Raw genomic sequence first — 23,108 nt, forward strand, 5'->3', positions numbered from 1 at the left:
GCACATATATGCACTAAACATGCGTACATGTACACGCTTACCAGCAATAGAACCAGAAAATGAAAGTAACGGAAACAGGGATTATTTGTATGAGAGAACGGCGCCACTCCATACAAATTACCCTTGCCCTGAGCAACTGCATTTTCTGGTTCTTATGCTGGTAAGCGTGTATGCGTATGTGCGAATTGAGTAGAGTGCCTACTCCGTATGCTATGCATGTACGTTTTAATATGGATAGCGTATTTTCTTTCTCAGTACAGTCGCAACTCGATATGCCGGAACTCAATACACCGGATCCCTTGCTGTCCCGTACGAGATCCTCTGAGAATATTATTTTCCTACTCCAAAATCAATTTGCTATCCCGGATTTTTTGCTATCACGTATGAAATCCTTAGAATCTTGGCAATCCGGCATATCGAGTTGCGACTGTACTCTCGAGTATTAGAACGCTCATATGCTCTACCAGCTAGGTATCTAGAGTCTAGACTCTATGTGCGGTACTCCCACAACCGAGTCATCTGTGGTACCGACGATCATCCAGCCACATAGCGCTGCTGCATACTGTACTGGCCAGGGCATCAAAACCCGCCCTCCACACTCACACCCCAACCCTAAAACGAAACCGTTCTCATCCGTAGTTATTCTCTACACACCACCCCATCATTTAGCTGGTACACACCCCATGCAATCCAAACACCTCCGGTCGGCATTTATTTCAAAACTGTCCGAATCAGAGACGATATATCATCTTTCAATAGATTCTCCTGCGTCTCCCGCAATTGCGTATTGAATCTGCCTTTTGACGGCGCACTGACCTTTAATCTGATAGAGAGTGATATCCTGGATCATGATCACTCATCAGGTGGGTTGGTGACAGGTGCATGCCTGCGTGCGGGAGCTGTAAGCTGTAACTTTGTTGTTGAAATGGGTTAGGGATGGCTTTCTGGGCGCTCCGGCTAAACTCTTGGTTTGTTCGCAGTTGCCCCGCAGCTTGGGATATCTCTCTCCCTCTCCTCTTCTGATATCGACTCATTTTTTTTCGCTTGTGCTTTCTCTCTTTTGAAGCCACCAGAGCAGCACGTACTCCTGGGAAGATTGGTATTGGTTGAGCAAATGGAAGATTATTTCGACTGGACAGACCACCCGGTTCTTTTGTACGGGTGCTCTACGTATGTATGCTGCATGGAACAATCTCTGGGGCATGCACAACTTATCTGATACAGCACAGGATGCTGCTAAACGACCGATGTATTTGATTCGTGATGCAGTATCCATCCAATTGGGAGATGCGATGAAAGAGAAACTTCCTTCCTTCCTTCTCCATCCTCCCCTTTTCTATTCCTCATCACCTCTCCACCTGACCATTTATTAACATTCGATGTGTCATAAAAAGGTGCTATGTGCTGCTTTTCAGATGCAGTAATTACGCGGCATAAGCTCTGGAAGAAAAGTGTTCCGGCTTTGCCATACCGAGGATTTTATGGGTTGGGGGCTTCATGAAACGCTCGTTGATACCAATCGGCCGAGGTTTCATAGATACATGTATATGCATGAAGTATGCATAAACAGACGTCATACAGCCGTACAAAACATGTGCTGTAAGAGAGTTAGGTACGTCCGAGTGATTGTGTATGACTCAATTGTAGGTTATGAGGGGATTGAATCCACTGTTACAACCGGCTACCAACATGTGTGTATGGTATGGTTTGTATTGATCTAAAATCCTGATCTTTACAACTTTGGGAACATTTTTTTTTAAAATCATAGTTTCATTGACTTCTGGTACAAGAATATCGCATGTAGCTGACGCTATGGCGTTGACTTTGGGAACATGTCTTTATCGATACGTTATATCAGGAAGGAAACCTGGGTAATATCCGGAAAAGCTTGAGCGTAAGATGTTTCCCGAAACTACAGGCAGTTAGTTGGATGCAGGTACAAGACAACGATTCAAGGCTGTGCGGTTCCTAACGATGAATATGCCTGCTCCGATCAATACAAGGTCAGCATAGCTCCATACCGATATCCTTAATGTGTCTCAGCAACCATCCACAACGAACAAACCTAGTATATATCACAAAGACACATGTATCTACATTACTAACAAAACCGCTGCGTAACACTAAATATTTTCCCGAGACCCCTGAAAATTTTAAACGCTCGAAGCGCATAACTGGGTCGAGAATGCTGTATCGCGTGACGTGTAATTAATACCTTGTGGTCTGTATTCAGAAGATATATCATATCAACATCTAATTCAACGCACGTACGGTGAGTTACATATTTCGGAGATTTTTTAAAAGATAGAATTCAAAGAGAATCTGGAAATAACGCGCCCGACCCTTCACATAGGCTTTCCCGATAATTGTTCGTCTCTCGATATCCTGTACCTACACATGTGATAATATATAATGCCTATATTTCAAGGTATATCCCCATCATGTCCGTTTTGTATTGTCGGTCTTCTTCGCTGCTAGGTGAAATTTCTTCTTCGGATAAGGACTTGATAACTTGTATCACTTACAGAGCACACCATACATTCTGCATGGCGGGAGCTGTCGCCACTCATACTGTTTACATCTCATAAACGTAATTGTGACTTCCCACCGTACGTCCTGTACTGCAGCAGTTACAAAACCAAAAAAGGGATTGGGGTAATTCAGCGCATATGTGACCTCGCTGTTTTATCTTCAGTAGAAACCCCGTAATCTCCCGATATGAGGCTTGAGTAGAGGAGCTGAACCACCTCAAACTCCGTTGTTTGTTGCTGATGGAAGTTCTATATATATGTAAGTACTTGTATGTATACATATTCTAGAGATACCGATTGGGTTTCATGTATGATATATATTTGAACGGGTGATCGATGATGATTCAAAACTACATGTAGCTGGACACCTGATCTGCCAATGCCCAACAACGATATGAATGAAAGGTAACATCTGGGTCTCCTAGAACTACTCTTCAGAGACCCTTACTCAATCACAAGGTAATCCATGTCCAGGATTGGCACACCAATACAAGAGCGGCTCTGCTGCAGTTTCAATAAGAAACTCTTGGCAGAGCTGATCTACTTCGTTAAGGTTTGCTTGGAGTTGCAGCTTCCTTGCCAGATGGTGGATCTTCGGACAGGAGATCGATTCCCATGCGTAACTCCATATCCTTCAAATAAATCTATACTTAGACACGTACATGTTTAGTAACCAGACATACGAGAAATATGGTTTGCTTTTATGTACTCCATCAAAAATGACATAAAATTGAAAGCATATAGACGTGTGTTAAAGCATATCCAAGATATGAGACTACCAGAGCTCTTTAATTATAATCATTGACCTCCCGTATACATATCTACACTCCAAAGTACATAATGCAGATGTAGCATATGCGGTAATTCCGATGCCCATCCCGCCAGATGACATGCTATTCAACGATAAGAGTTCTTACTTGATCACATTAAGCTACATATCTGCTTTGCTATGACTAAAAGAAAACGTATCTGCTCGTACACGGTCTATCCGAATGCACCGCCCACCCCATAGATTTCTTCGATACTCTGCTCTACCTAATCTAGGTAGTATAAGGAGGGGTTGCGCGGCCATGTTCTTGTTATTCTCGGTGGAGTACCTACTTGAGAAACTACGTCCATTTCCCAAAAGTCGTGGTCCGTGGAGTGACATTGAAGATGGGGACGTTGATACCTACGGCCGGCCTGCATATGCATACATGTATCTTCGGCAAAACTGCATCACTTTATCTGGGATGGGCAGACCCAGAAACAACAAAATCCTACATCTCTCCCCTGTCTGCAGATTGCAGACCAGATAAGAATTGTTAACAGAAGAAAGATTAGTATGAGATAGGGTATGTAGTTGCGCACGGTAAACGGTTGCAGTAACTAAACCGCCACAAGTAGCATCTATTATCTATCTGTGCTCTACATGAATTTAGCCATCGAGATACTGATACCGCAAGGAGAATCTACGTCCAAGCGAGGGTCGTAGTTGTGGAATTGCGATGTATCAGATCATCGGTATCATAATCTACTCCAGAGGAGGGTGATCCGGGAGGGGTCCAAATTCTCGTTTAAATGCTGCGAGAATTTAAAGATTTGGTTAGTATCGATACGCCAGATCAAATGCTTGCAGAACCTCACTAAATCGATTTCCATTTGCACTAAACATACAGGTGTGAGAAGCTGTGTGCGGGGAGGTATATATGCACAAGCAATTAATAAACAACGCAACTGCGCCTCGGACAACATCCCGGGGTAAAATAACGCAAATAGAAATTGCCTTTCAATCTGATGCTTTTACCTGCGGGAGGAAGTGGAGGAGTTCGAAACAATGATATGGAAGTTTAAGGGGGAATCCTCTGAGGGTTGAGCAGACATATAATATTATGTTATGAGGGTTAGGGCTAAGATGTATGGGTGAGGCTTAATTAAATGTTTTGTTGAGATACAGAGTTTAAGACCAATTGCAACTGATACCAATACTACATATCTATAAATCTGTGCCAGCTTGATGATAATTACTTGTACATAGACATATTGTATCATGATCAGTGAACACATCAAGTCTCATATCGCCATCACTAATAACTACATACATGTATACTTAATTAATACTTGGGTTCCTAGGAGCGTACATGTGGTATCCAATGTCTGAAAACGGAAACTACATGAGTATATATCAGAACATATCACATCTCAGACTGGGTAGATACTATCATGTGACCTCTGAAACGCTTGGCGGCGAGAGCTGCCCTCGGTGGATCATGCTCCGTGTTCAGATTGAGGCGACGACATCTGGTTCCTGGCATCATCATCTGCAGCTCGGATTTTGTATTTCGGCGCATTTACTATTATTTCAAGAACCAACAGCTTACTGGTATAGCTGTTATCCTCGTACAAGCGAACATACCCCTGATTTGATTTAGGGAAAGCATAAGACAGTACAGTGGAACTTGCTCAGACGTCGAAGAACTAATGGCGTCAACAGAGGATGGAAACAGGGAAGGGAAGAACGGGGAGGGGCAGCCATCGGGAGACTCTAATGGCAATTTGCGAAAGTCTTTGGATAATGAGACGTCACCGCAGACGAGCGCTTTCCAGTCGGCTGTAGCAGCCTGGAGAAGTAAGTCTCTTATTTGATTGATGGAAGGTCGACTCTGACAGGACTGGGTGGACAGACATTGATCTCTCGACACTCCAAAAGTCTCTCGACACCACAGCAACTGACATAGTAAGTAGTCAGAAAGAAAACTTGGTTGAGCGTAAGGAGCTGGCACAAAAGACGAAGGAGTATAAAAAGCTTGGTGATGAGGGTAAGAAAGAAGAGTGGAAAGGTCTGCTGAAATGTAAGTGAATTAAATAATCTCACTATAATTTAATTAATACAAAGTATTAATACGTTTACAGCGTATCAGACATTCATTGACCATCTAACAACTTCAAAAAAGGCCACTGAAAATGCCTTCCTTAATCTCTACCAATCCTTGTCTGAGGCGCCGGATCCGTATCCTCTTTTAGAGGCAACAATTGATTCACTCCTATCACTCTCCGATATGCAGGCATTAACGAGGGACAATACCTCGTTGAACTCCACAGTCACACGTCTCTCAAGCCAGATAGCAAACCTGGAAGCATCTATGGCTTCCAAAAACAAAGAGATCGAAAGGTTAAAGCATGAGAAAGATGAGGATGTGAAGAAGGCTGAGGATGTCTGGCGAGGTGTCATAGATGAAAAGACTAGGAATTGGGAAGGAAAAGAAAAGGCTCTCTTGGACAAGTTAGAGCATCAGGAAGGGGTTTTAAAGGAAATAAAGGCCAGCTATGAGGTGTCTCAACGGATGGGACCTCGGAGTGCCGGCGGTGCTGAAGAAGATGGTTTGGCTAAAGAAAGGATGGCGGAATTTGAAATTCTTTCTCGTGACTTAGAGAGGACTACTTTAAGATTAGCGGAAGTGGAGGGACGGAATGAACAGCTAAGGCTTGAGCTGGCAAATGCCCAAAGCCAGGAAGGACATGCAACTACTAGCAACGATAATGCCGAGAATGAAGAAGACCCATTGATAGCTAGGCTACAAGGGGAAAATGCCACCTTATTGAGGAGGTTTGAAAACATCAACGTTCAGGCAGGAAATGAAAAGAAGGAATGGGAAAGAAAAATAAGGGGGCTTGAGAGAACTATTGATGGCTTGAAAAAGGATAAAGACATTCTAAAAGAGAAGATGGCGAAGTGGGGTGATTATGAAGAGGTGCGGAGAGAACTGGAAATATTAAAGGTTTGTGATCTAATTTACTTGCTGATTATTGATGATTCCAACGGCCAAAAGTCATGGAAATTATCATTCAAAAACTGGATGCTGATTCTTGATAGTCAATCGAATTTTCAACGGGAGACGATGAAGAAGATGGTGATGATTTCTTAGATTTCTCCAAGACTGGGACTGCAGATGGAGATGGGAGTGGAGGGAGGGTAAAGGGCGGAAAGGAAACATTGGAGCAAATGTTGCTTGCAAGAAATAAGAAACTTGGAAGCGACCTAACAGTCTTGCGTGTTTCCCATGACGAACTCTCAAGCCGCCTACAAAACCTTCAACAGACGTTAGATTCTACAACTTCTGAGCTTGTTTCGGCTCGCTCACTAAATGAAAAGCTGGAAAACGATCTTCTGAAATTTCAACAAGAAACTCAGCATTCATCAGCTCTTTCTGTAGCTGGAACATACGTTTCGCGATACCCATCAGCCCAATCAATGGCACATGGGTCTTCGCGACGAATTTCTCCAACATCCTCCATAATTTCAGGTGTTATACCTAACTCCGCATCGCACGTCTCATTAGCAGGCCTTCGTGCCGGTGAAAATGAAAGCTATGGTAGCGGAAGCAGCATCCTACCAATGGTTACAGCCCAGCGTGATAGATTCAAGCAGAAGAACCAACAGCTTGAAGACGATCTCTCCCGGGCCCATGGAACAATCTCAAACTTACGCCAGGAGGTGGCATCTTTGCAGAAAGACAACCTCCAACTTTATGAGAAGACTCGATATATCTCCTCGTATCCACGTCAGCCAATTACCGTCGGTGCTGCTGGCTCGAGTTCGGGATTTGGAGCAAACCCAAATGCAGCATCAACGTTGCGCTCATCCGACAACTCTGGGGGGCTTTCAATCGATCGGTACAGACAGGCTTACGAGGCCAACATATCACCGTTTGAAGCATTTAGGGGACGAGAGTCGGCAAGGGCGTTCCACCGCATGGGAGTGGTGGAACGCATCATATACTCGCTGACCAGAGTTGTACTTGCGAATAGAACAAGTAGAAATTTGTTTGCGGGGTACTGTGTTTTATTGCACCTACTCATGTTTTCAATGCTTTATTATGCTGGGACGGCAGAGGTGGAAAAACATCTTACCGGAATGGCTGGAGATAGTATCGCAACAAATATGGCAGCGGCCGCGGGTGAAGCAGGTGGATTAGATCACGGGGATTGGCATCCTGAAGGCTTTGATGGGAAGTAAGGGATGTTGGGGTTTCTAATTTACTGCGAAATATCTAAAACACTAGAAGAAAGTTATTTTAATACGGGTTGCGGCATGGGCAATTAAAGGATCACGCATGAAAATAGCAGCTTACCATGACCTGTAATTGCCCCAAAGCTACATAGCGAGTGAGACAGCATGATTCTCTTTACCGGTCTGTGCCTTGCCAAGACGGAATGGTCATCCAGGGCCAGGGCCAGGGCCCCTTCCATTTGTTTAATTTTAGTGCCCCAACGAAAAGTAGGACCGGGATGTGAACCCCACAGCCAGTGACGCAGTTACCAGTACTATGCAGCTATCTCCGAGATCCAGTTCCTGTAAATTCCTCTCTTTCCTCTACGCTACCACTTCATACAACCTCAACACCATCGTCACCTGACAACCCAATGCCCTATCTGCTGTAAAGTAGATATCTATCACTTACTGTTTAAGTCAAGAAGAGAAGAAACAAGAAGTGTATCGGCTGTGTGATTTCATCAGTCTCGTGTTCGCTGGCCTAGCTTTCGCCACATGCCATCCCACTTTTCACAACTGTCCCACCAATAGCTAGAACAGAGGTCCTAAGTCAGGTTTCGTCTACGTTACCCCTCACAGGGACATAAATATACATTTATCGAATCTTTTCTTCCCATCTCTTCTTCTTTCGTGCGAATAGACGAGAAAATATAGATATCATGGCATCATCTAACAAACACGAAGCCCTACCAGATGGTGACACAAGCTTTATCAACCCAGATGGTAAGTGTTATATCCCGCCACCAGACCAGGAATCCTGAAGGGGCCAGAGGTCATTTTCTTAACAATATTTTTCATAACTACAGACCTCGCTGCCTTTGCTCGAGCTGTCCATGCCCCGGATGTCCCCGAAGACGATTTTATCACCGCTTTGAATGACTGGCGCCCTGTTCACCAACGCATCCGACGGAAGAAGACATCTGTAAAAAAACGACCAAGAAGAGGTAAAGACGAGACAAGGGAGGGGTTCGGTTATCAGGTTTTCAAATGGCCATTGTTGGGAGTCGTATTTACTTGGATTGGAATATTATCGTTAAGAGCCCCCTTCCGAATTACCGGTAGTGTCAGATTGGAGGGGGTTTACTGACTTAAGCGGCTCTTAGGATTCTTTATGTCTTGACTAGGTTCTATATCTCACAGTATGAGTATTGGGTTACCTGGCGCGGGCGCCGCGAGAAACTACGGAAGAAGCTGCGGTCAACCAGTAACTACGAGGACTGGAAAATTGCTGCAAAGGAGCTGGATACGTATCTTGGTGCCGATTCTTGGAAATCTGATGAAGTATTTGCGTATTATGACTATAAGACCATCAAGAAAGCCACTACAGACATGTCTAGACTTCGACAGCGGGCCGAGGATGAGGCCCAGAGGGGGTTAGCAGAGACGAATGGGGAAAGAGATGGGAGGAGCATATCAGTTGTCGATGAACTGAGAAATCTCGTAGAACTCTGCGTCAAGAGTAATTTTGGTGGTATTGAGAGCTTCAGGTTATATTCACAAACTTACTATGGGACAAAGGATAGAGTTCAAGAGTATGTTGAGGAGGGTATGGTAATCCTAGACCGCTTAAAATATATATGCAACTAACATTATGTATAGTTGAAAAAAGTTTGAAGTTTCTTTTAGAAACAAGTTCTTTGGGGATGGATGATAAGAGATTGTTGTTTAAGCACTTATCCAGTAATTATGGCCGTACAGCCTTGTGTTTATCTGGAGGTGCTTCTTTTGCGTATGTCTATCCTCACTCTCCATGTAATAATTTCAGACGTACATACTCACTCGAAATCCAGCTACTACCATTTCGGGGTTGTCAAAGCTCACCTAGACGCCGATCTCTTACCCACAGTTATCACTGGTACTTCCGGCGGCGCATTGGTGGCTGCATTAGTATGCACAAGAACAGACGAGGAACTTAAAAAATTGCTAGTGCCAGCATTAGCAAACAAAATTACAGCTTGCCATGATGATACATTGACATGGTTCAAGCGCTGGTGGAAAACCGGTGCACGGTTTGACAGTGTTGACTGGGCAGAGAGATGTTGCTGGTTCACAAGAGGCAGTATGACTTTCAAAGAGGCGTACGAGCGTACAGGGAGGATACTCAATATCTCTTGCATCCCATCCGATCCGCATTCGCCATCATTACTTCTTAATTACCTCACTGCCCCTGATTGCTGTATATTCTCCGCTGTCCTAGCCTCAGCTGCAGTCCCAGGAATACTGAATCCTGTTGTCCTGATGACTAAAACCAAGTCTGGTACCATCGCACCATTCTCATTTGGTCATAAATGGAAAGACGGCTCTCTTCGCACAGATATCCCGCTCAAGGCGCTGAATTCTCACTTTAATGTAAACTTCAGCGTCGTGAGCCAAGTAAACCCTCATGTCTCTGTATTCTTTTTTTCTTCTCGTGGATCTGTGGGTCGACCTGTCACACACCGCAGAGGAAAAGGATGGAGAGGAGGTTTTCTTGGTAGTGCGATGGAACAATACCTCAAATTAGACATGGCAAAATGGCTCAAAGTGCTCCGTCATCTCGAACTACTGCCTAGGCCGCTGAGTCAAGATTGGAGTAGTGTATTCCTGCAGAAATTCGATGGGAATATTACCATCTGGCCAAAGACAAGCATCACTCAGCTCCGTTACATCTTGACGGACCCAACTGAGGAGCGATTGGAGAATATGCTGGCTGTCGGACAAGGATGTACGTTTCCGAAACTAAAATTTGTTTCAAATAGGCTGCGGATAGAGAGGTTAGTGGATAAGGGACGGCAGATGACACGCAACAAGAACGCCGAACCAGAGCAGCATATATTCTCAGCTGAGTTGCATAACAATATGAATGGTAGCGAACCTCGGAGGCAAAGCTTTCAAGGTGGCTCTTTGCAATTACAAAGAAGAACACTTTCAGAAGGCGGGGAAGCCACTCAACACGCTGAAAGTCCAACTGCGCGGTTATCGTCGTGGTTTTCTAAATGGAACGGCAGTACTGCCTCTTCCTCCGAAGATGGCCAACGTGATCTTGGGCCGAATGGAGCAAGGCCTCTTGGTGCCGGGGGAAGGAGAACCAGTTTTAGCGATAGGTTTAAAGAAATCGAGAACCAAGGGAGAGTGTTCTTTGACGATTCGGAGGAATTTACGGGGAGCAGCGCTAGTACTACGAGCGGGGAAGAGACGGAAGACAGGGAAATGAAAGAGAAGGTTGGTGGGGAGACTGATGACGAGGAAGATGGCGGTGGTGAAGAGGAAGAGGAGGCTGTAAGTGATGAGAGGTCAGGAACAGAGAAATTCCAGGCTGGTGTCATGGGAGGCGTGACAGGTGTTGCGCCCTAAACTCTTTTTATTTGGATCTATTTCCTTTATCTGGTAGGCTTTGCATAGTCCGGAGTTTTTCTGCTTCTGTCTTCTCATTTGTTCTAGTGCGTTTGCTTTAAGGTACCCAAGTTTGGCTAGGGAAGGTGTTATGTTGGAAATACCAATCATTTACAGTTAGAGTTTCTTTTGTATTCTATTTTATTTATTTGTTATGGGTTATTACTCATGCGTTTATTAAATGGTCGGAATTCTTAGTAGGGATTTGGTTGCAACGATATCCGACCATTTAATGAACGCTCGAGTATATTAGCCTTTAATATTGGGACGTGAAATAATCCTAGGGCATGATAATGGAACGGCATAGTTCATCACTCGTTACCTTCTCCAGAAACACTGATCCTAACCCCATCCACCGTGAACGTGTCCAACTCAAATCTCCTGTGAAATAAATCAGTTGGCTAATCAGATTGAACTCGGTTTTTTTAAGAAATGTAGAGTATGAATAAAAAATCCGATAAATTCATGAGTTTAGTGAAAATATAAATCCAGAATCTGGGCTAAACGCACAAGAAAAACTACAAAAAGGAAAATGCCTTTGATATAGCGAACAAAATTGACTGACCCCATTGATAATCACCACCCACATTTGCATCCTGCCCCGAATTTCCCACCAAGAGAAAAATTGTGAACCACGAAAACCCGCTAGTTAGAAAAAAAAAACATCTATTTGCAACCCCCCGAACCAACCACTGATGACCGAACCAATAAAATTTACGAAACCACTACACCACACCGATCCGAGTGACAAGAATTTATAAATGAAAAATAAAAAAAGGAGAGGAAAGGAAAGTATATACGCTTTATCGCCACTTAATCTCTTCTGAAGAGAGGAGATAAAAGTAGGATAAAGTATCCATAAATACAAAGCAAATATGAGGCCGCTGACAAGGGGGTTAAATTACAAATGTTTCCCTCCCACCTTCTAGGAAAGCATTATCATGGAGTTAGGGTCAAAAACGCTAACCAGAGGTTAGGGAACCAAAGAAGAGAATACCCAATCATACAATGTGAAAACTCAAGAAAAACGCCAACCAGTCGACAAGTGTTCATGAACAAAAGGGCAAAAAGAAATATATATAAAAAAAAAGCAGTAAACCCATGAGAAGAGTAGCACAAAACCTAAAATGCTGTGTCGAAATCCGGATAAAAAGCTCAACTAGAAACGCAAAGAATAATGGACCCGTCCGAAAGAGGAAAAAAAAAAATGTGCCATAAAGGAAAGGACCCTAAAACCCGGTAAAGAAATAAGACGGGAACAAAGCCTTGAAGCAGCAGAAAAGAAAAGAAAAGAAAAGAAAAGAAGAAAAAAACACCCTCCCATTCCCAGACAATCTAAACTTAAAAACAATGAAAACTTTTTCTCTTTTTTAACCCTAACCGTATGCTCCTATTCCCGAATGTGACCATGGCACTATGGCCAGCTGTTGTTTCCAGAGGTGATTCTGGCACAACATCAGAAGTCGTTTCGACAACGGCTGTTTCCTGTACAGTTCCTGCCTTCTGTTCCCATAACTGATCGGTGTTTTGACCGATATCATCTGTTTCTTCTCCATCTTCTTTCCGACCATGTAGTCAGGCATCACTACTGTGATCCTTTCTCCTGCTCCTCCAGCTCTTGACCTTCTTGAAAAAACTCGAGGGGCGGCGCGCAACCGTGTTCTCAATTACAACGTTTGTTGTAGCCCCACAGCACCCTTTTGTGCATGAGTGATCACTCGAATCTCCAAGGTCGGGTGGAGATGATCTGGGCCTGTCTATGACGGCTGATTCGGTTGGCTTTTGTGCCGACAGATGTTCGGATGAATGCTGATAGGTTGGCCTTTTTTCGCCTGAAGGCTTGAGGGCATTGCCGTTGGTCGATAAGGGTTGGTTTGGCTGCGTTACAACTACTTTGACTTTGGTCTGTTCAGCCGAGTCTGTTAACAAACACTGTTGTACTGATCTTTGCGAATCTACCCGGGTTGGCACGCGGCTGTGAACATGATGTTCAGATTCCATGAGAACAGGCCCTAGTACGGATTGCTGATGTGTCGTTGAGTTGTTCCTCAACTTATCCACGCCAGTGTTTCCATTCCTGTTGCCACCTTCGTCTGGGGAGCTTCCCACCCCGGTAGTGAGAAACTGCTTAGATGAGCCATTTCCACTCAGCCTGTTGTCCGAATTGGGGGCAAATGTTTCAATCTTCGCCGCCCATTTAGATTTATTTTCCTTCAACACATCTACGCTGAATTTCATTTCTGGTAGCACGTCCGACAATTGTTGAAATAATGGTACTGCAAACAAACTCATAAATCCCACCTGCGACTTTGCCAAAGCAAGCACTGATCCAGTAACGGGCGGGACAACGAGTGATGTAGGTATTTTGAGATCGGTTTCCATTGAGGCCTGTCTAGAAAATTCATCAATCAAGATGGTCGCCCATTGTGCAGAACATTCGTGAACGCGTGCCTTACACAGTCAGCAGTGCCACACAGAGGGTGAGTAAGACGATAAACCCACCACGTTGCTAATATCTGCACATTTGATTAGGAGGGCACATATTAAGGTCTTATGCTCAGAGATTGTTTTCTTGTCCCAAGACTCTGAACTACCATCTTTCTCGAACATTTTCCTCATCTTATCCAGCTTCCCCATGTATTCGAAGTGAAGACCCATGTCCGTTGCTAGGATCATGTCAATCATTGCCTTTCTCAACTCCAGACATTTTGGCCAATATTTTCTCAAAACTTGAGAGAAAGCTGCACAATGAAAGGACTCCAATACGGATTTGTCATTGTACACTTGCGCAAGTGGGGCCTTCAGGGTGACCAAAAACGCGTTATTGACGCCAGGATGACCTACATCATGGCCAATCGCAACTACAAGTAGAGTGAGAGCATCAAGAGGGGTGAGGGTGTTGCTCAAGGAATTTGGAGGCAAATAATCTCCGACACTAGGGTCATCAGGTGTGAACGAAGGCAGAGCCCTCAACTGTAGCAAGAAGTAGAAAACAGCCTGAAGAACGTCTACAACATGCCTAAAGTTATGGTAAGGAACCTTTGGATTGTACGAAGCTCGGCATGCGGTTAAGAAATCCATGATTCGTTCTAGAGATGTCATTATTTAGTGGGTGTATACTTAGCCCTCCCAGGAGAAATAACCTACCAGTAGGAAGTCGGAATTCGTGAACTTCTGGCATTTGCAGAGCGTGTTCGAACATTAGTAGGGCCGAGCAAACGAGTTCCTCGTCGCTGAAGTCGTGTGCAGAAAAGTTCCAACTACTAATTGCTTGCTTGATCTCTTCAATCCGAGTGGGTAATATTTTCGGTTGACTAAGCAAGGTGAGCCAGCGGCCATGGACCAGATTATTGTTGAAGGACATACTTTCCACGGTGAATAAACACCGTTTTCTTTGGTTTGCAGATATCCATCATTAACTCCGATACCCTATATAATGATCAGCGAATATATTCCCTATCAAGGTCTAACAAGTTTGACAAACATTTTCTCCCTTAAATAAGCATATTCGCTTGTTTCCCGTGCAGATTTTTGCTCATCTGAGCGTTCATCCACACCAACCCATGAAACCTTTCTCGATCTTTGAATGTTTCTCCTGGCACGATGGCAATGCATATATAAAGTCTTTGCCCTATCCTTGGGAAGAGGACTCGTTAAAACATCAACAGCTCCAAAGTCAATGCATTCCAACTCCCGTCCTTGGAAGATTGGTTCTTTTCCGTTGTTCCAATATTTCTGTCCATTGTTTTGTCCTGCGCTGCCAGCCGAAGATTCGGGATTGGTCAAAAACACAATAGGCACAACCAACCCCGACATGCGCTTATTCTCCATCTCGACACAGATAAATTTGAGAAGTGGAAGACCATAAAGCTTGTCACCAGGGCCAGCATCCACCCCAGAGTCGTGTCTTCCTTCGTAACTATCAGTTTCTTCGCCAGCAGGTTGAGAGTCCCAGGGAATATCCAGCAAGACCAAAGTGGGCGATGGATCGTTCTTATCCACCTCAGAAAGTAATGATATGCATGAAGGACCAGATACACAGATAGAAACTATTTTAAGAAAATCCGGTTAACAAAACTGGCATAGTGATAGATATCAAGTAAATTGAATAGGAAGAAACATACCGGAGTTGAAGACTGAGAGTAGGCATTGCAAGTTCTGGATCACTTCCTCGTGTTCATCTTGAATTCCATCACTTCCGTCGTAAGACTCAGGCCCAGAGGAGATTGGTGATGGCAGAGAATCTTCTCGGGGTTGTATTCTATCCTGTCGGGCCCGACGATCAACATAGACAACGTTATATTCAGTTGGATACGACACCATGGCGGACGATGCGACAGTAAGGAATGGCCGCCGGCGCAGTTAGAGACTGGAACTAAAGTCTGACTGGCCACTTCTCGTTCCTGTATACAAGCCTCGGAGCACGCAATAATCACAATGCGTGGTTACAACAATGGGCAAGTGTCAAGGCGGTAAGAAAGGAACGGATGCCGCACACAGCGAGCGGCAGAAAGGGAATAGGATCTATGATGGAGCGACCGCAGTAATATATTCGCTCAAGGGAACAGGGAATAGATGATGGCAGGAGAGGGTGGATGAGAGCAGTAGGATGGGAAGCAACAGGATGAAGTTGAGGCAGGAAGGGGGAGGATAGGAAAGGGATCTGATGCAGCGAGGAGAGAGCTGGCTGGCTGACTGGTCGTCAATTGGAGACACCACCAGAGACAAGAGCAGAAGCGAGACGTTCGTGGGTTGTGGGCCCAAGGTCAATGCGCAACAACAGATAGACAGACGAGGGAGAGACGGGAGACTCGAGAGATCGAAAAGTCGAACGGCGGGGGGACCAGGGAGCAGGGAGAGGAGAACCAGGAGCCAGGAACTAAGAGGTATTATTAGTAGACTCTAGTAGTGGGAGGCAGCAAAGGCAGTAACAAGCAACAACCGCGAGACTCGAGACTCGGGGAAGGACTGTCCGCCAAGTTGATACCCAGTTAGATGAATTTGGTTTTTTTGATTTGGGTTGGGGTTAGGAGGGGTGCTGTGGGTTCACTCGTTCGTTGGTTGGCTTATGGCTATGTGCTACTGTAGTTAGTACCTAGTGGGTAGCGGTGGGTTGTGGGTAGTAAGAAGGGGATAAACAATCGGATGCAAATCCCCCAGGGTAGTGGCAGGCCGTGTGGTGGGTATGTAGTAGTAGTAGTAGTAGCAGTAGTAATTACTTTGTGTGTGTTGTGGGCATGGGCGTGGTGGGCATGGGCGTGAGCGTGGAAGTTATGGATTGCAGCAGCAGCCAGCAAGCAACAACAGTGGCAGTGGCACTGGGAGTGGCAGTATCGGTGGCAGCAGCAGTGTTAAAAGTCACAGTAACAAGGCAAGCAAGCAGGCAGCACGATGTCCGAGGAAAGAGGCAGCACCAGCACCAGCAGCAGCAACCAACCAACCTGTTAGGTGTGGTGTGTCGGGGCGACTTTACATTGGGGGGGGGGGGAATGGAAGGAGAATGGAAGGGTGGGAAGGAAGGGGAGGAGGGATGTTCGCTGTGTGGTGACGATGGTTGGCTGGAAGGGCGGTTTGGGGAAGGGGCAGCGCGAGTGGGAAATGGAAGATCGCGAATTCTTCTGGAAGCCCGGAAGGAGAGGGTGGTGGGTGTTGCAACCAGAAGCTTATGCATGCTTGCCCCCGATCGACGGCGAACGGCCAGAGATCTTGACAGCGGCCAACGACAACAGCAACACAGCAACAACAGCAACGAAAGCAACGACAACGAACGTGAACGCCAACGTCAACGACAACGAAATGGCAGGAAAATACAGATCGTACCAAGTGTATATCTTTCCTCGATGTTTAACCTCTCTACTCATCTACCGCTCTGCCTCTCCCTACTCTCTTTACCCCTACAAATTCTCTTCCGACATTATCTATACTAGTATGTGCAGTCGAACCCCCAACCGGTTAATTCCTTTTTCAACTCTCCTCTCAAACGGAGATATGTACATGATGTATACATTTAAAACTTGGTCTCATTTACATCCAGTAGCACATACATACTCTTCTTTTGCAGAGGAACTACATGTACATACAACTCATAACCCAAGTCGCTATATCCCTTGAACCACAGTTACTCTAAATATCAGCGGCGAAGACAACCCAGTTGCGGCCATCAATAGAAACAAACAGGTCGCTAACTTGTTCCTACCATTGCCGCGTGTATCTATCCTTTCCAGAGGATACCTACATCAATCATGTTTCCACTTCCCTGTAGGTTACTACTCTAGAGGAGCAACCCCGCGCTACCCAATCAGCGCCCGGGCCGTTTCGCAACACTTGTAACATCCCCGTAGCTGCGGCGCCAATCGCTCACAAAATCAAGAGATGCAGGTTCCTGCATGCCCGTCAACTTAGACCAATGGTTTACAATTATGACGGGGCTGCCTGCCTGTGACCACCCAGCCGCGCCGCCCTAACGCCCACCGAACGAAATTCTCCTTCCCTGAACCCTGTAGATGCGAGTACTGATCCAATTTTCGGCCTGTCTGGGATGATGTCTCTCTGTCTCTCACTTTGACTCTTTCTCACAAAGTAAGAGAACAAGAGATATCTACCTAGAAGGAAGTACATTGTACAACGTGGGGGCAGGAAAGAAAGGAAGGAAAGAATGAAAATAGGAGGGCAGGAGGAGTGGAAGGAAGATGAAAAGAGAGACCAAAGAAGGCCGATAAAAAAATACATCTATATAGCTGGGTAACGTCATCCTTCTAGAAAACCCTCGAGAACAGAGAAGAAGCACAAGTAAAAGTACCTAAATGGGCGTTTGGGCGCTCGAAAGCTTATTTTTACATTCACTCCTCATAACACCTCCAGGCTCCAACAGACCTTCAATTCGCTAGAAAGACCCTCCAGTCCCCTTGACTCCCCTCCCTCTCCATCCGTCGTACCTATCCGGCTGTGACTACCCGTTATCTCGAAGCCCCTATATGGGAAATCTTCCAGAACAGCGTCCTGGGCGTTTAACTCCCCAGATCCAAGACATGGAGCTTCTTATCCCAAACAGACTACTCTAAACATCGGCGTAGGTGGCTTCGGGCTGCGCCCCTAGGGGCGGGCTGAACTGGACCTTCTTCTCCGTGCATATGTATGTATTTAATTTTCTTTACTTTTTCCTGTTCCTTTTTTCCTTTTCTCCTTTGGAGTCTACCCGGCGGGATTATTGGAAGAGGGAGGGGGGACCCGGAAGCTTCTCTTGCCTTCTGGAATTCGATCAAAACAGGTCTCGAAGTGTTTGCCGATGTGATCTCCCCACTGGAGGTCACCTTATGTACTCTAGAGTACTTTATGTAACTTGCTGCACACCATAATCAAATCTCCGAGCTCTAGAGTAGATTTCCCCTTCACACATATACATATTCGCTAAATAAACCCTCTCGTCCAATCGATACATGTCGTTATGGAAATAGTTGTAGTCTTTCCTTTTCAAGGAGGAATCATCTTTTTCCTGGCGCCTTGGCCCGAGGCCCTCTCGGTTTCTAGGACAGGGCCTGTTTCTGTTTTTACTCTCGCGGCCGAACTCGTTGTTTCCTAACGCTTGTTTGTGATCTTCGATACTAAAATCTCGTAAGTGCAGCTAGAGCCTTAACCTAACTAGGTCACTGTACTCGGCGACCCCGAGATCTCAGGGTGTTTTCATGGCCCTTCCTTCCTACTTTCCCCTTCCCCTTGCCTCCACCCCTCCGACGAAAAAAAAAAATAAAAGAAAATTGATCGAGAAGTAAAAACACAAACAGATCCATAAAATTTAGGCTGAGGTTATTTCTTACATGCAGTTACTAAACTTTACCCGTTAAATGAGTCCAAAAAGGGGAGATTTTACCGCCTGGCCGACATAAAAAAAACCCTCTTCCCATGGCCAGCGGCATGTAGGTACATGTATGTAAGATGATCTAAAAAGATCACCCAAAGGTACTTGTAGCAAGGACAAGTGCATAAGCCGCAATGATACTGCATATATGTATGTACTCGATCTATATGATACACTGACGTATTTAAGTTCACACAGATTCGTTTACCTTTAGGGTAATTAATGGTCATCACTTGCAACGTGTGCTTACTTTAACGTACTGTCAACACTTTGAGATATCTCCAGAGTAGTAGGCACTCGGTCCGAATATCCGGCTAGGAGCTTCACTGAAAAGAGTGCATGTAAGTACTCTACATGTATGTACCTAGATGTCTTCCACCTGCGTGCTCTATATAATTATGTCTTCCAGCATTAAATAAAGGAACCAAGATCGAACCTAAGAAAGGTCCCGTAACGGTAAGCTAAACAAATAGCTGTCAAAGAGATGCATATACATACAGTACCGTAGATACATGTAAGCTGACCACTTTTCCATCCTAGGAATCCTCTGGCCTGACGTTAACGTACGGCGCTCATGCAAGATGGAGCTTAGATGGTCTTCGGAAACATCCATAGATAACTGGAGAACCGGTAACCCGGATCTGTCGCTGTCTCAATATTCTAAATAACCAACATTTTAGGAAATAATCCTCAAGGCGCCTACATTTTTTTTTTTTTTTTTTTTTTACAAAGGCTAGGAACCTCTAGGGCCCCAGGTATTAGGTTGACCAACCAAAATATCTCCCTTGAGCTCTGACACCTCATTTGATCCCCCTCACCCCCCATTCTTGGTATGTAGTAGTGCTGATGTGCGCCTTCCGCCTCATGTTTCCTATTCTTTGGTTTCTTTTACTCTTCTCTTCTTTGAAATTGTCTTCAGAGTCAGATGGTATCGCCACCGCGTCATTATCCCGCACTCCGCCCCGAGTTGAAACTCGGTTTGATTTTCAGAGGGCTCTGGAGCATCGATAAAAAATGTTGATTTTACGCCATTTTTGCCTAGACATGGATGGGTGGGCGAGCTGGTTAGATCAACTAGCGGCTCCCCAGAGAACAAAGCGGGGGGCTACCTGGCCGGCCGGATCAAGTCGTGGAGAGAAAAAAAAATTCTCACGAAAGCCATGTTTAAGTTGTGGATTGTTATCGCCGACGGCCTGTACGCTCCGCGACCGCTTACGCCGCTGGAAGATCATCATTGTGACAAATGAGTAACTTCGAATCGATGTCCGGCCTACAGAGCACCAAAAATAGGTTTTTATATATTTCGAGTCGTTGGAAATGCCCAATTAGAGAAAGGGCATAAAGCTTAATCCATACTATGACGGGAACTTGGAAGAAGCAATATTTAAACCCAGTTTATGAGGGTACGGAAGGAAAGTCGTAATCAGAGACTTGCACGTCACGATCTCTGTGCTGCCTGCCAGGACAATACTACCGACATACAATACGGACACTCTATCTGCCCTGCTAGATTGACAATTGACACTCCGCGAATTCTTGAACGAAAAACGAATGAGGCTCCAAATAAGCATACCCTCTTTACGACTGCATCACTCAATCTAATACACTCCGCTCCACTCTACTCTAATTGCCGCTCTTGTACCTCCCCGCACACACGATCTCAACAGCCCACATGGTCTAAAGGTCTTACGCTCTGGGTGGCTTGCATACGGGTCTTCGGGGATGTAGCTTTATCTGGATAATTCACGGAGGAATACCTGATTTTGATAGATAATAACTGCGCACCAATTTCTAATTCCTGGTAGCGATCAGTCCGATATCTCACCTCACCTCTGGAGAGTTTCTTTGAGTAGGCAGATATGTTACTCAAACCCTAACCCCGAAACAGAAGCGGCCTCCAACTAGTATTGCGGCTTGCTCCTTCAAAAAGTCGTACGCGTGCGCTACTGGTTCCGAGATCCGTCTCCTGGGACAATTTTGCGGGTGTAACTCTCGGTAACTGACTGAGCGTAGTAAACGGGGTGGACTTCCTTTTTGACCTGGGTTTCGGTACCCCGAATTTTCGGTTCTGGCCGATTTAGTCTGAAGTCACATCTTTCATAAGAGAGGTGACATCTTCTCCTGGGATCCACTAATAAGAGCTTTGACCTCGCAGATTTTTGTTCGGTTCTTCTGCGGCGGTGTCGTCGGATATAGCTACATATATGCAGGCATATATAAGGCCGTTTGATTTTGTCTCGGGTCAAGTAATATTACCAAGCACTGGGGAAATCTCAATGGGGATAGCTGTCGGAAGGAGTACTGCGGTAGTTACCTACTATGAAGCAAACTCTTGGCATGGTTTTCCAAGCAAGAGCAAAAGGACTGCCATCGTAGGTACGATCGATCTACTCTCTCAAAAGTTCACCGCAGTTTTACAACCATTGTGTAACAGCTAGGCACGCAGTCGAGATATAAACAAGTTGCCATGCATGTCTCCGCATCAGCCAGATGCGAATCCGACAGAGATCCCCGAACTATCCTGATCTGGCATGTTTGGTACGGGGAAAGGCATTCAAAAACGAGCTTGAAACAAGAAAGCTCCATCAAATCAACTACACAGTTTTCACTAGATCACACTGACCGGGTATTCATTCCTCAACATTGATGTAAGGTCGCCATCTATTACTTGCTCGCCTCGAAATACCTTGCGTTTTCCTTTTTGTGTCTGAGTTTTGTTGAAATCTAAAAAGTCTTTCATTGCACCTGTCACCACTCATGTGCCGCTGCAGGTAACATACATGTGTACCTACAACCAGGCGCTCTACATCTGAGTAGAACAGGCGGGCCCTCCAAGATATTTATTTACATGTATCTACCTAGTATCCACATCTGCATACAGAAAATGAATGGAACTTACCGCTGCAACATGCTGCACAGTCGACACTATGGTCCGTTCGTTTGAAACCACCATCATGGCAGGTTCCGAGCAAAGTGCTATAATCAAATCTCGTACCACCTCAGACCCCGACTTTGTAAGTATTTGTGATCAGTGATCAGGGCGCCACGCTGCGTAGGTCTTACCTGTTCAAGGGAATTTAGGTGCGGTACGCCTCATCGCGAAATAGATCAGCACTGCAGCGGCCCCGCAATGGTTTATCAAGGTGAGCAGTCTATTTCTCCCTTTAAGTTGGCTCAAACTTTGGGGTTAATCAATCATGAGACCCCATATCCATGATTGATATTTCTGGTGGTGGTCTGTACAACCTGCTAACGGTGAAATTTATGTTCTCTTAGATATCACATATCTACGCATATGCTCATGCGTGGAGTAGCTGGTGTGTTTACCCGGCAGCTGCAGATTCAGCGCCGGCCTTCATCTTATCAAAAATGTATCCCGGGTCAGCCCTTTGTCTCAACGGGCAGAGCGCATGCATACCCATATGGGTGTCACAAAAGAAAAAGTCTAGAAGACGACCAAAGCGCCCAATAATAAAGTTCGATAGGCCCCATAACTACGCATAATATACTCTATCCGTGCTAATATCTCGATACATAGTGATTCAGCGTTCTCGAAGGATTGGATCCCACTCAGCAGATGCTTCCCCCCCATAAATCTCCGATATGACAAATAATACCTCATTGAGACAGTGTAGCCTGGAGGTATATTAGCCATTGAAGTACAATATACAATAGAAGTACACGTACTACATACAAAGGATAAGGAGCTAAGAAAAGACCATCTTGGCGATTGACTGCGAGATTGATTGAACCTCTATTCCCATCTGATTAACAGCCGATATATTTCTTAAACAATATTCCCATATATAATTTCTTCCCTTGGGAAATAAATTGTACTTACATAAATCAATGTAGATACCGGTGTAGGTTGGTTACCGCCCGCGGCTAGTCATTAAGGGTTCTAGAAGCTTAGATATAGCTCCAAGGTCGAAAAAAAAAAAAAGCACAAAGTAAAAGACGGTTCAAATTCTCAATGGCCATATTCGCGGCTAGAGTCATTACTCTTGATTCTGTGACCTTCGTAAATAGAATCACAAACTATCACTCGATCACAAAGCTCCACCCTGCACGCAGCAATACCACGATTGGAGTAGTCACCGTGCATAAACTAATACTATCTACCCCGAAAGATCCCTACTGATGAACTATCAGGATCTACACCATCCCCCGCGGCCTAGTCAATAGTAGGCTAAACTTGCATATTTTGGCCCTGGATGTGGAGTAACCGGCCGGCAATTACTAAACATCCCAAAAACATCTTAGGACGGAGTTTATATGCAAATAATGCATGCAGGCTTCGTATTATACTATTTGCCCT

At 45.1% G+C, this 23,108-nt stretch overlaps 4 protein-coding genes across 4 annotated transcripts; 3 read left to right on the plus strand and 1 right to left on the minus strand.

Annotated features, from left to right (window-relative positions):
* Positions 1-882: 882 nt before the first annotated feature.
* H6S33_009246 (uncharacterized protein) lies at positions 883-1,437 on the plus strand (the record flags this gene model as incomplete). Its single annotated transcript, XM_044840621.1, has 4 exons — positions 883-901; positions 981-1,174; positions 1,230-1,249; positions 1,395-1,437. 4 exons carry the CDS (start codon positions 883-885, stop codon positions 1,435-1,437), a joined length of 276 nt encoding a protein of 91 aa, XP_044698061.1.
* A 3,554-nt stretch (positions 1,438-4,991) lies between these two features.
* H6S33_009247 (uncharacterized protein) lies at positions 4,992-7,527 on the plus strand (the record flags this gene model as incomplete). Its single annotated transcript, XM_044840622.1, has 4 exons — positions 4,992-5,139; positions 5,195-5,362; positions 5,424-6,289; positions 6,385-7,527. 4 exons carry the CDS (start codon positions 4,992-4,994, stop codon positions 7,525-7,527), a joined length of 2,325 nt encoding a protein of 774 aa, XP_044698062.1.
* Positions 7,528-8,222: 695 nt separating this feature from the next.
* Positions 8,223-10,896, plus strand: H6S33_009248 (uncharacterized protein; the record flags this gene model as incomplete). The annotated part of the gene is made up of 5 exons (XM_044840623.1): positions 8,223-8,286; positions 8,370-8,559; positions 8,667-9,109; positions 9,163-9,292; positions 9,354-10,896. The coding sequence occupies 5 exons, from the start codon at positions 8,223-8,225 to the stop codon at positions 10,894-10,896; spliced, it is 2,370 nt and encodes a 789-aa protein (XP_044698063.1).
* Positions 10,897-12,510: 1,614 nt separating this feature from the next.
* H6S33_009249 (uncharacterized protein) lies at positions 12,511-15,258 on the minus strand (the record flags this gene model as incomplete). The annotated part of the gene is made up of 6 exons (XM_044840624.1): positions 12,511-13,386; positions 13,438-14,024; positions 14,083-14,249; positions 14,302-14,364; positions 14,420-14,984; positions 15,060-15,258. The coding sequence occupies 6 exons, from the start codon at positions 15,256-15,258 to the stop codon at positions 12,511-12,513; spliced, it is 2,457 nt and encodes an 818-aa protein (XP_044698064.1).
* Positions 15,259-23,108: the final 7,850 nt, after the last annotated feature.

The sequence above is a fragment of the Morchella sextelata genome (genome assembly GCF_020137385.1).
Source record: "Morchella sextelata strain SCLS chromosome Unknown scls_3, whole genome shotgun sequence".
Lineage (NCBI taxonomy): Eukaryota > Fungi > Ascomycota > Pezizomycetes > Pezizales > Morchellaceae > Morchella > Morchella sextelata.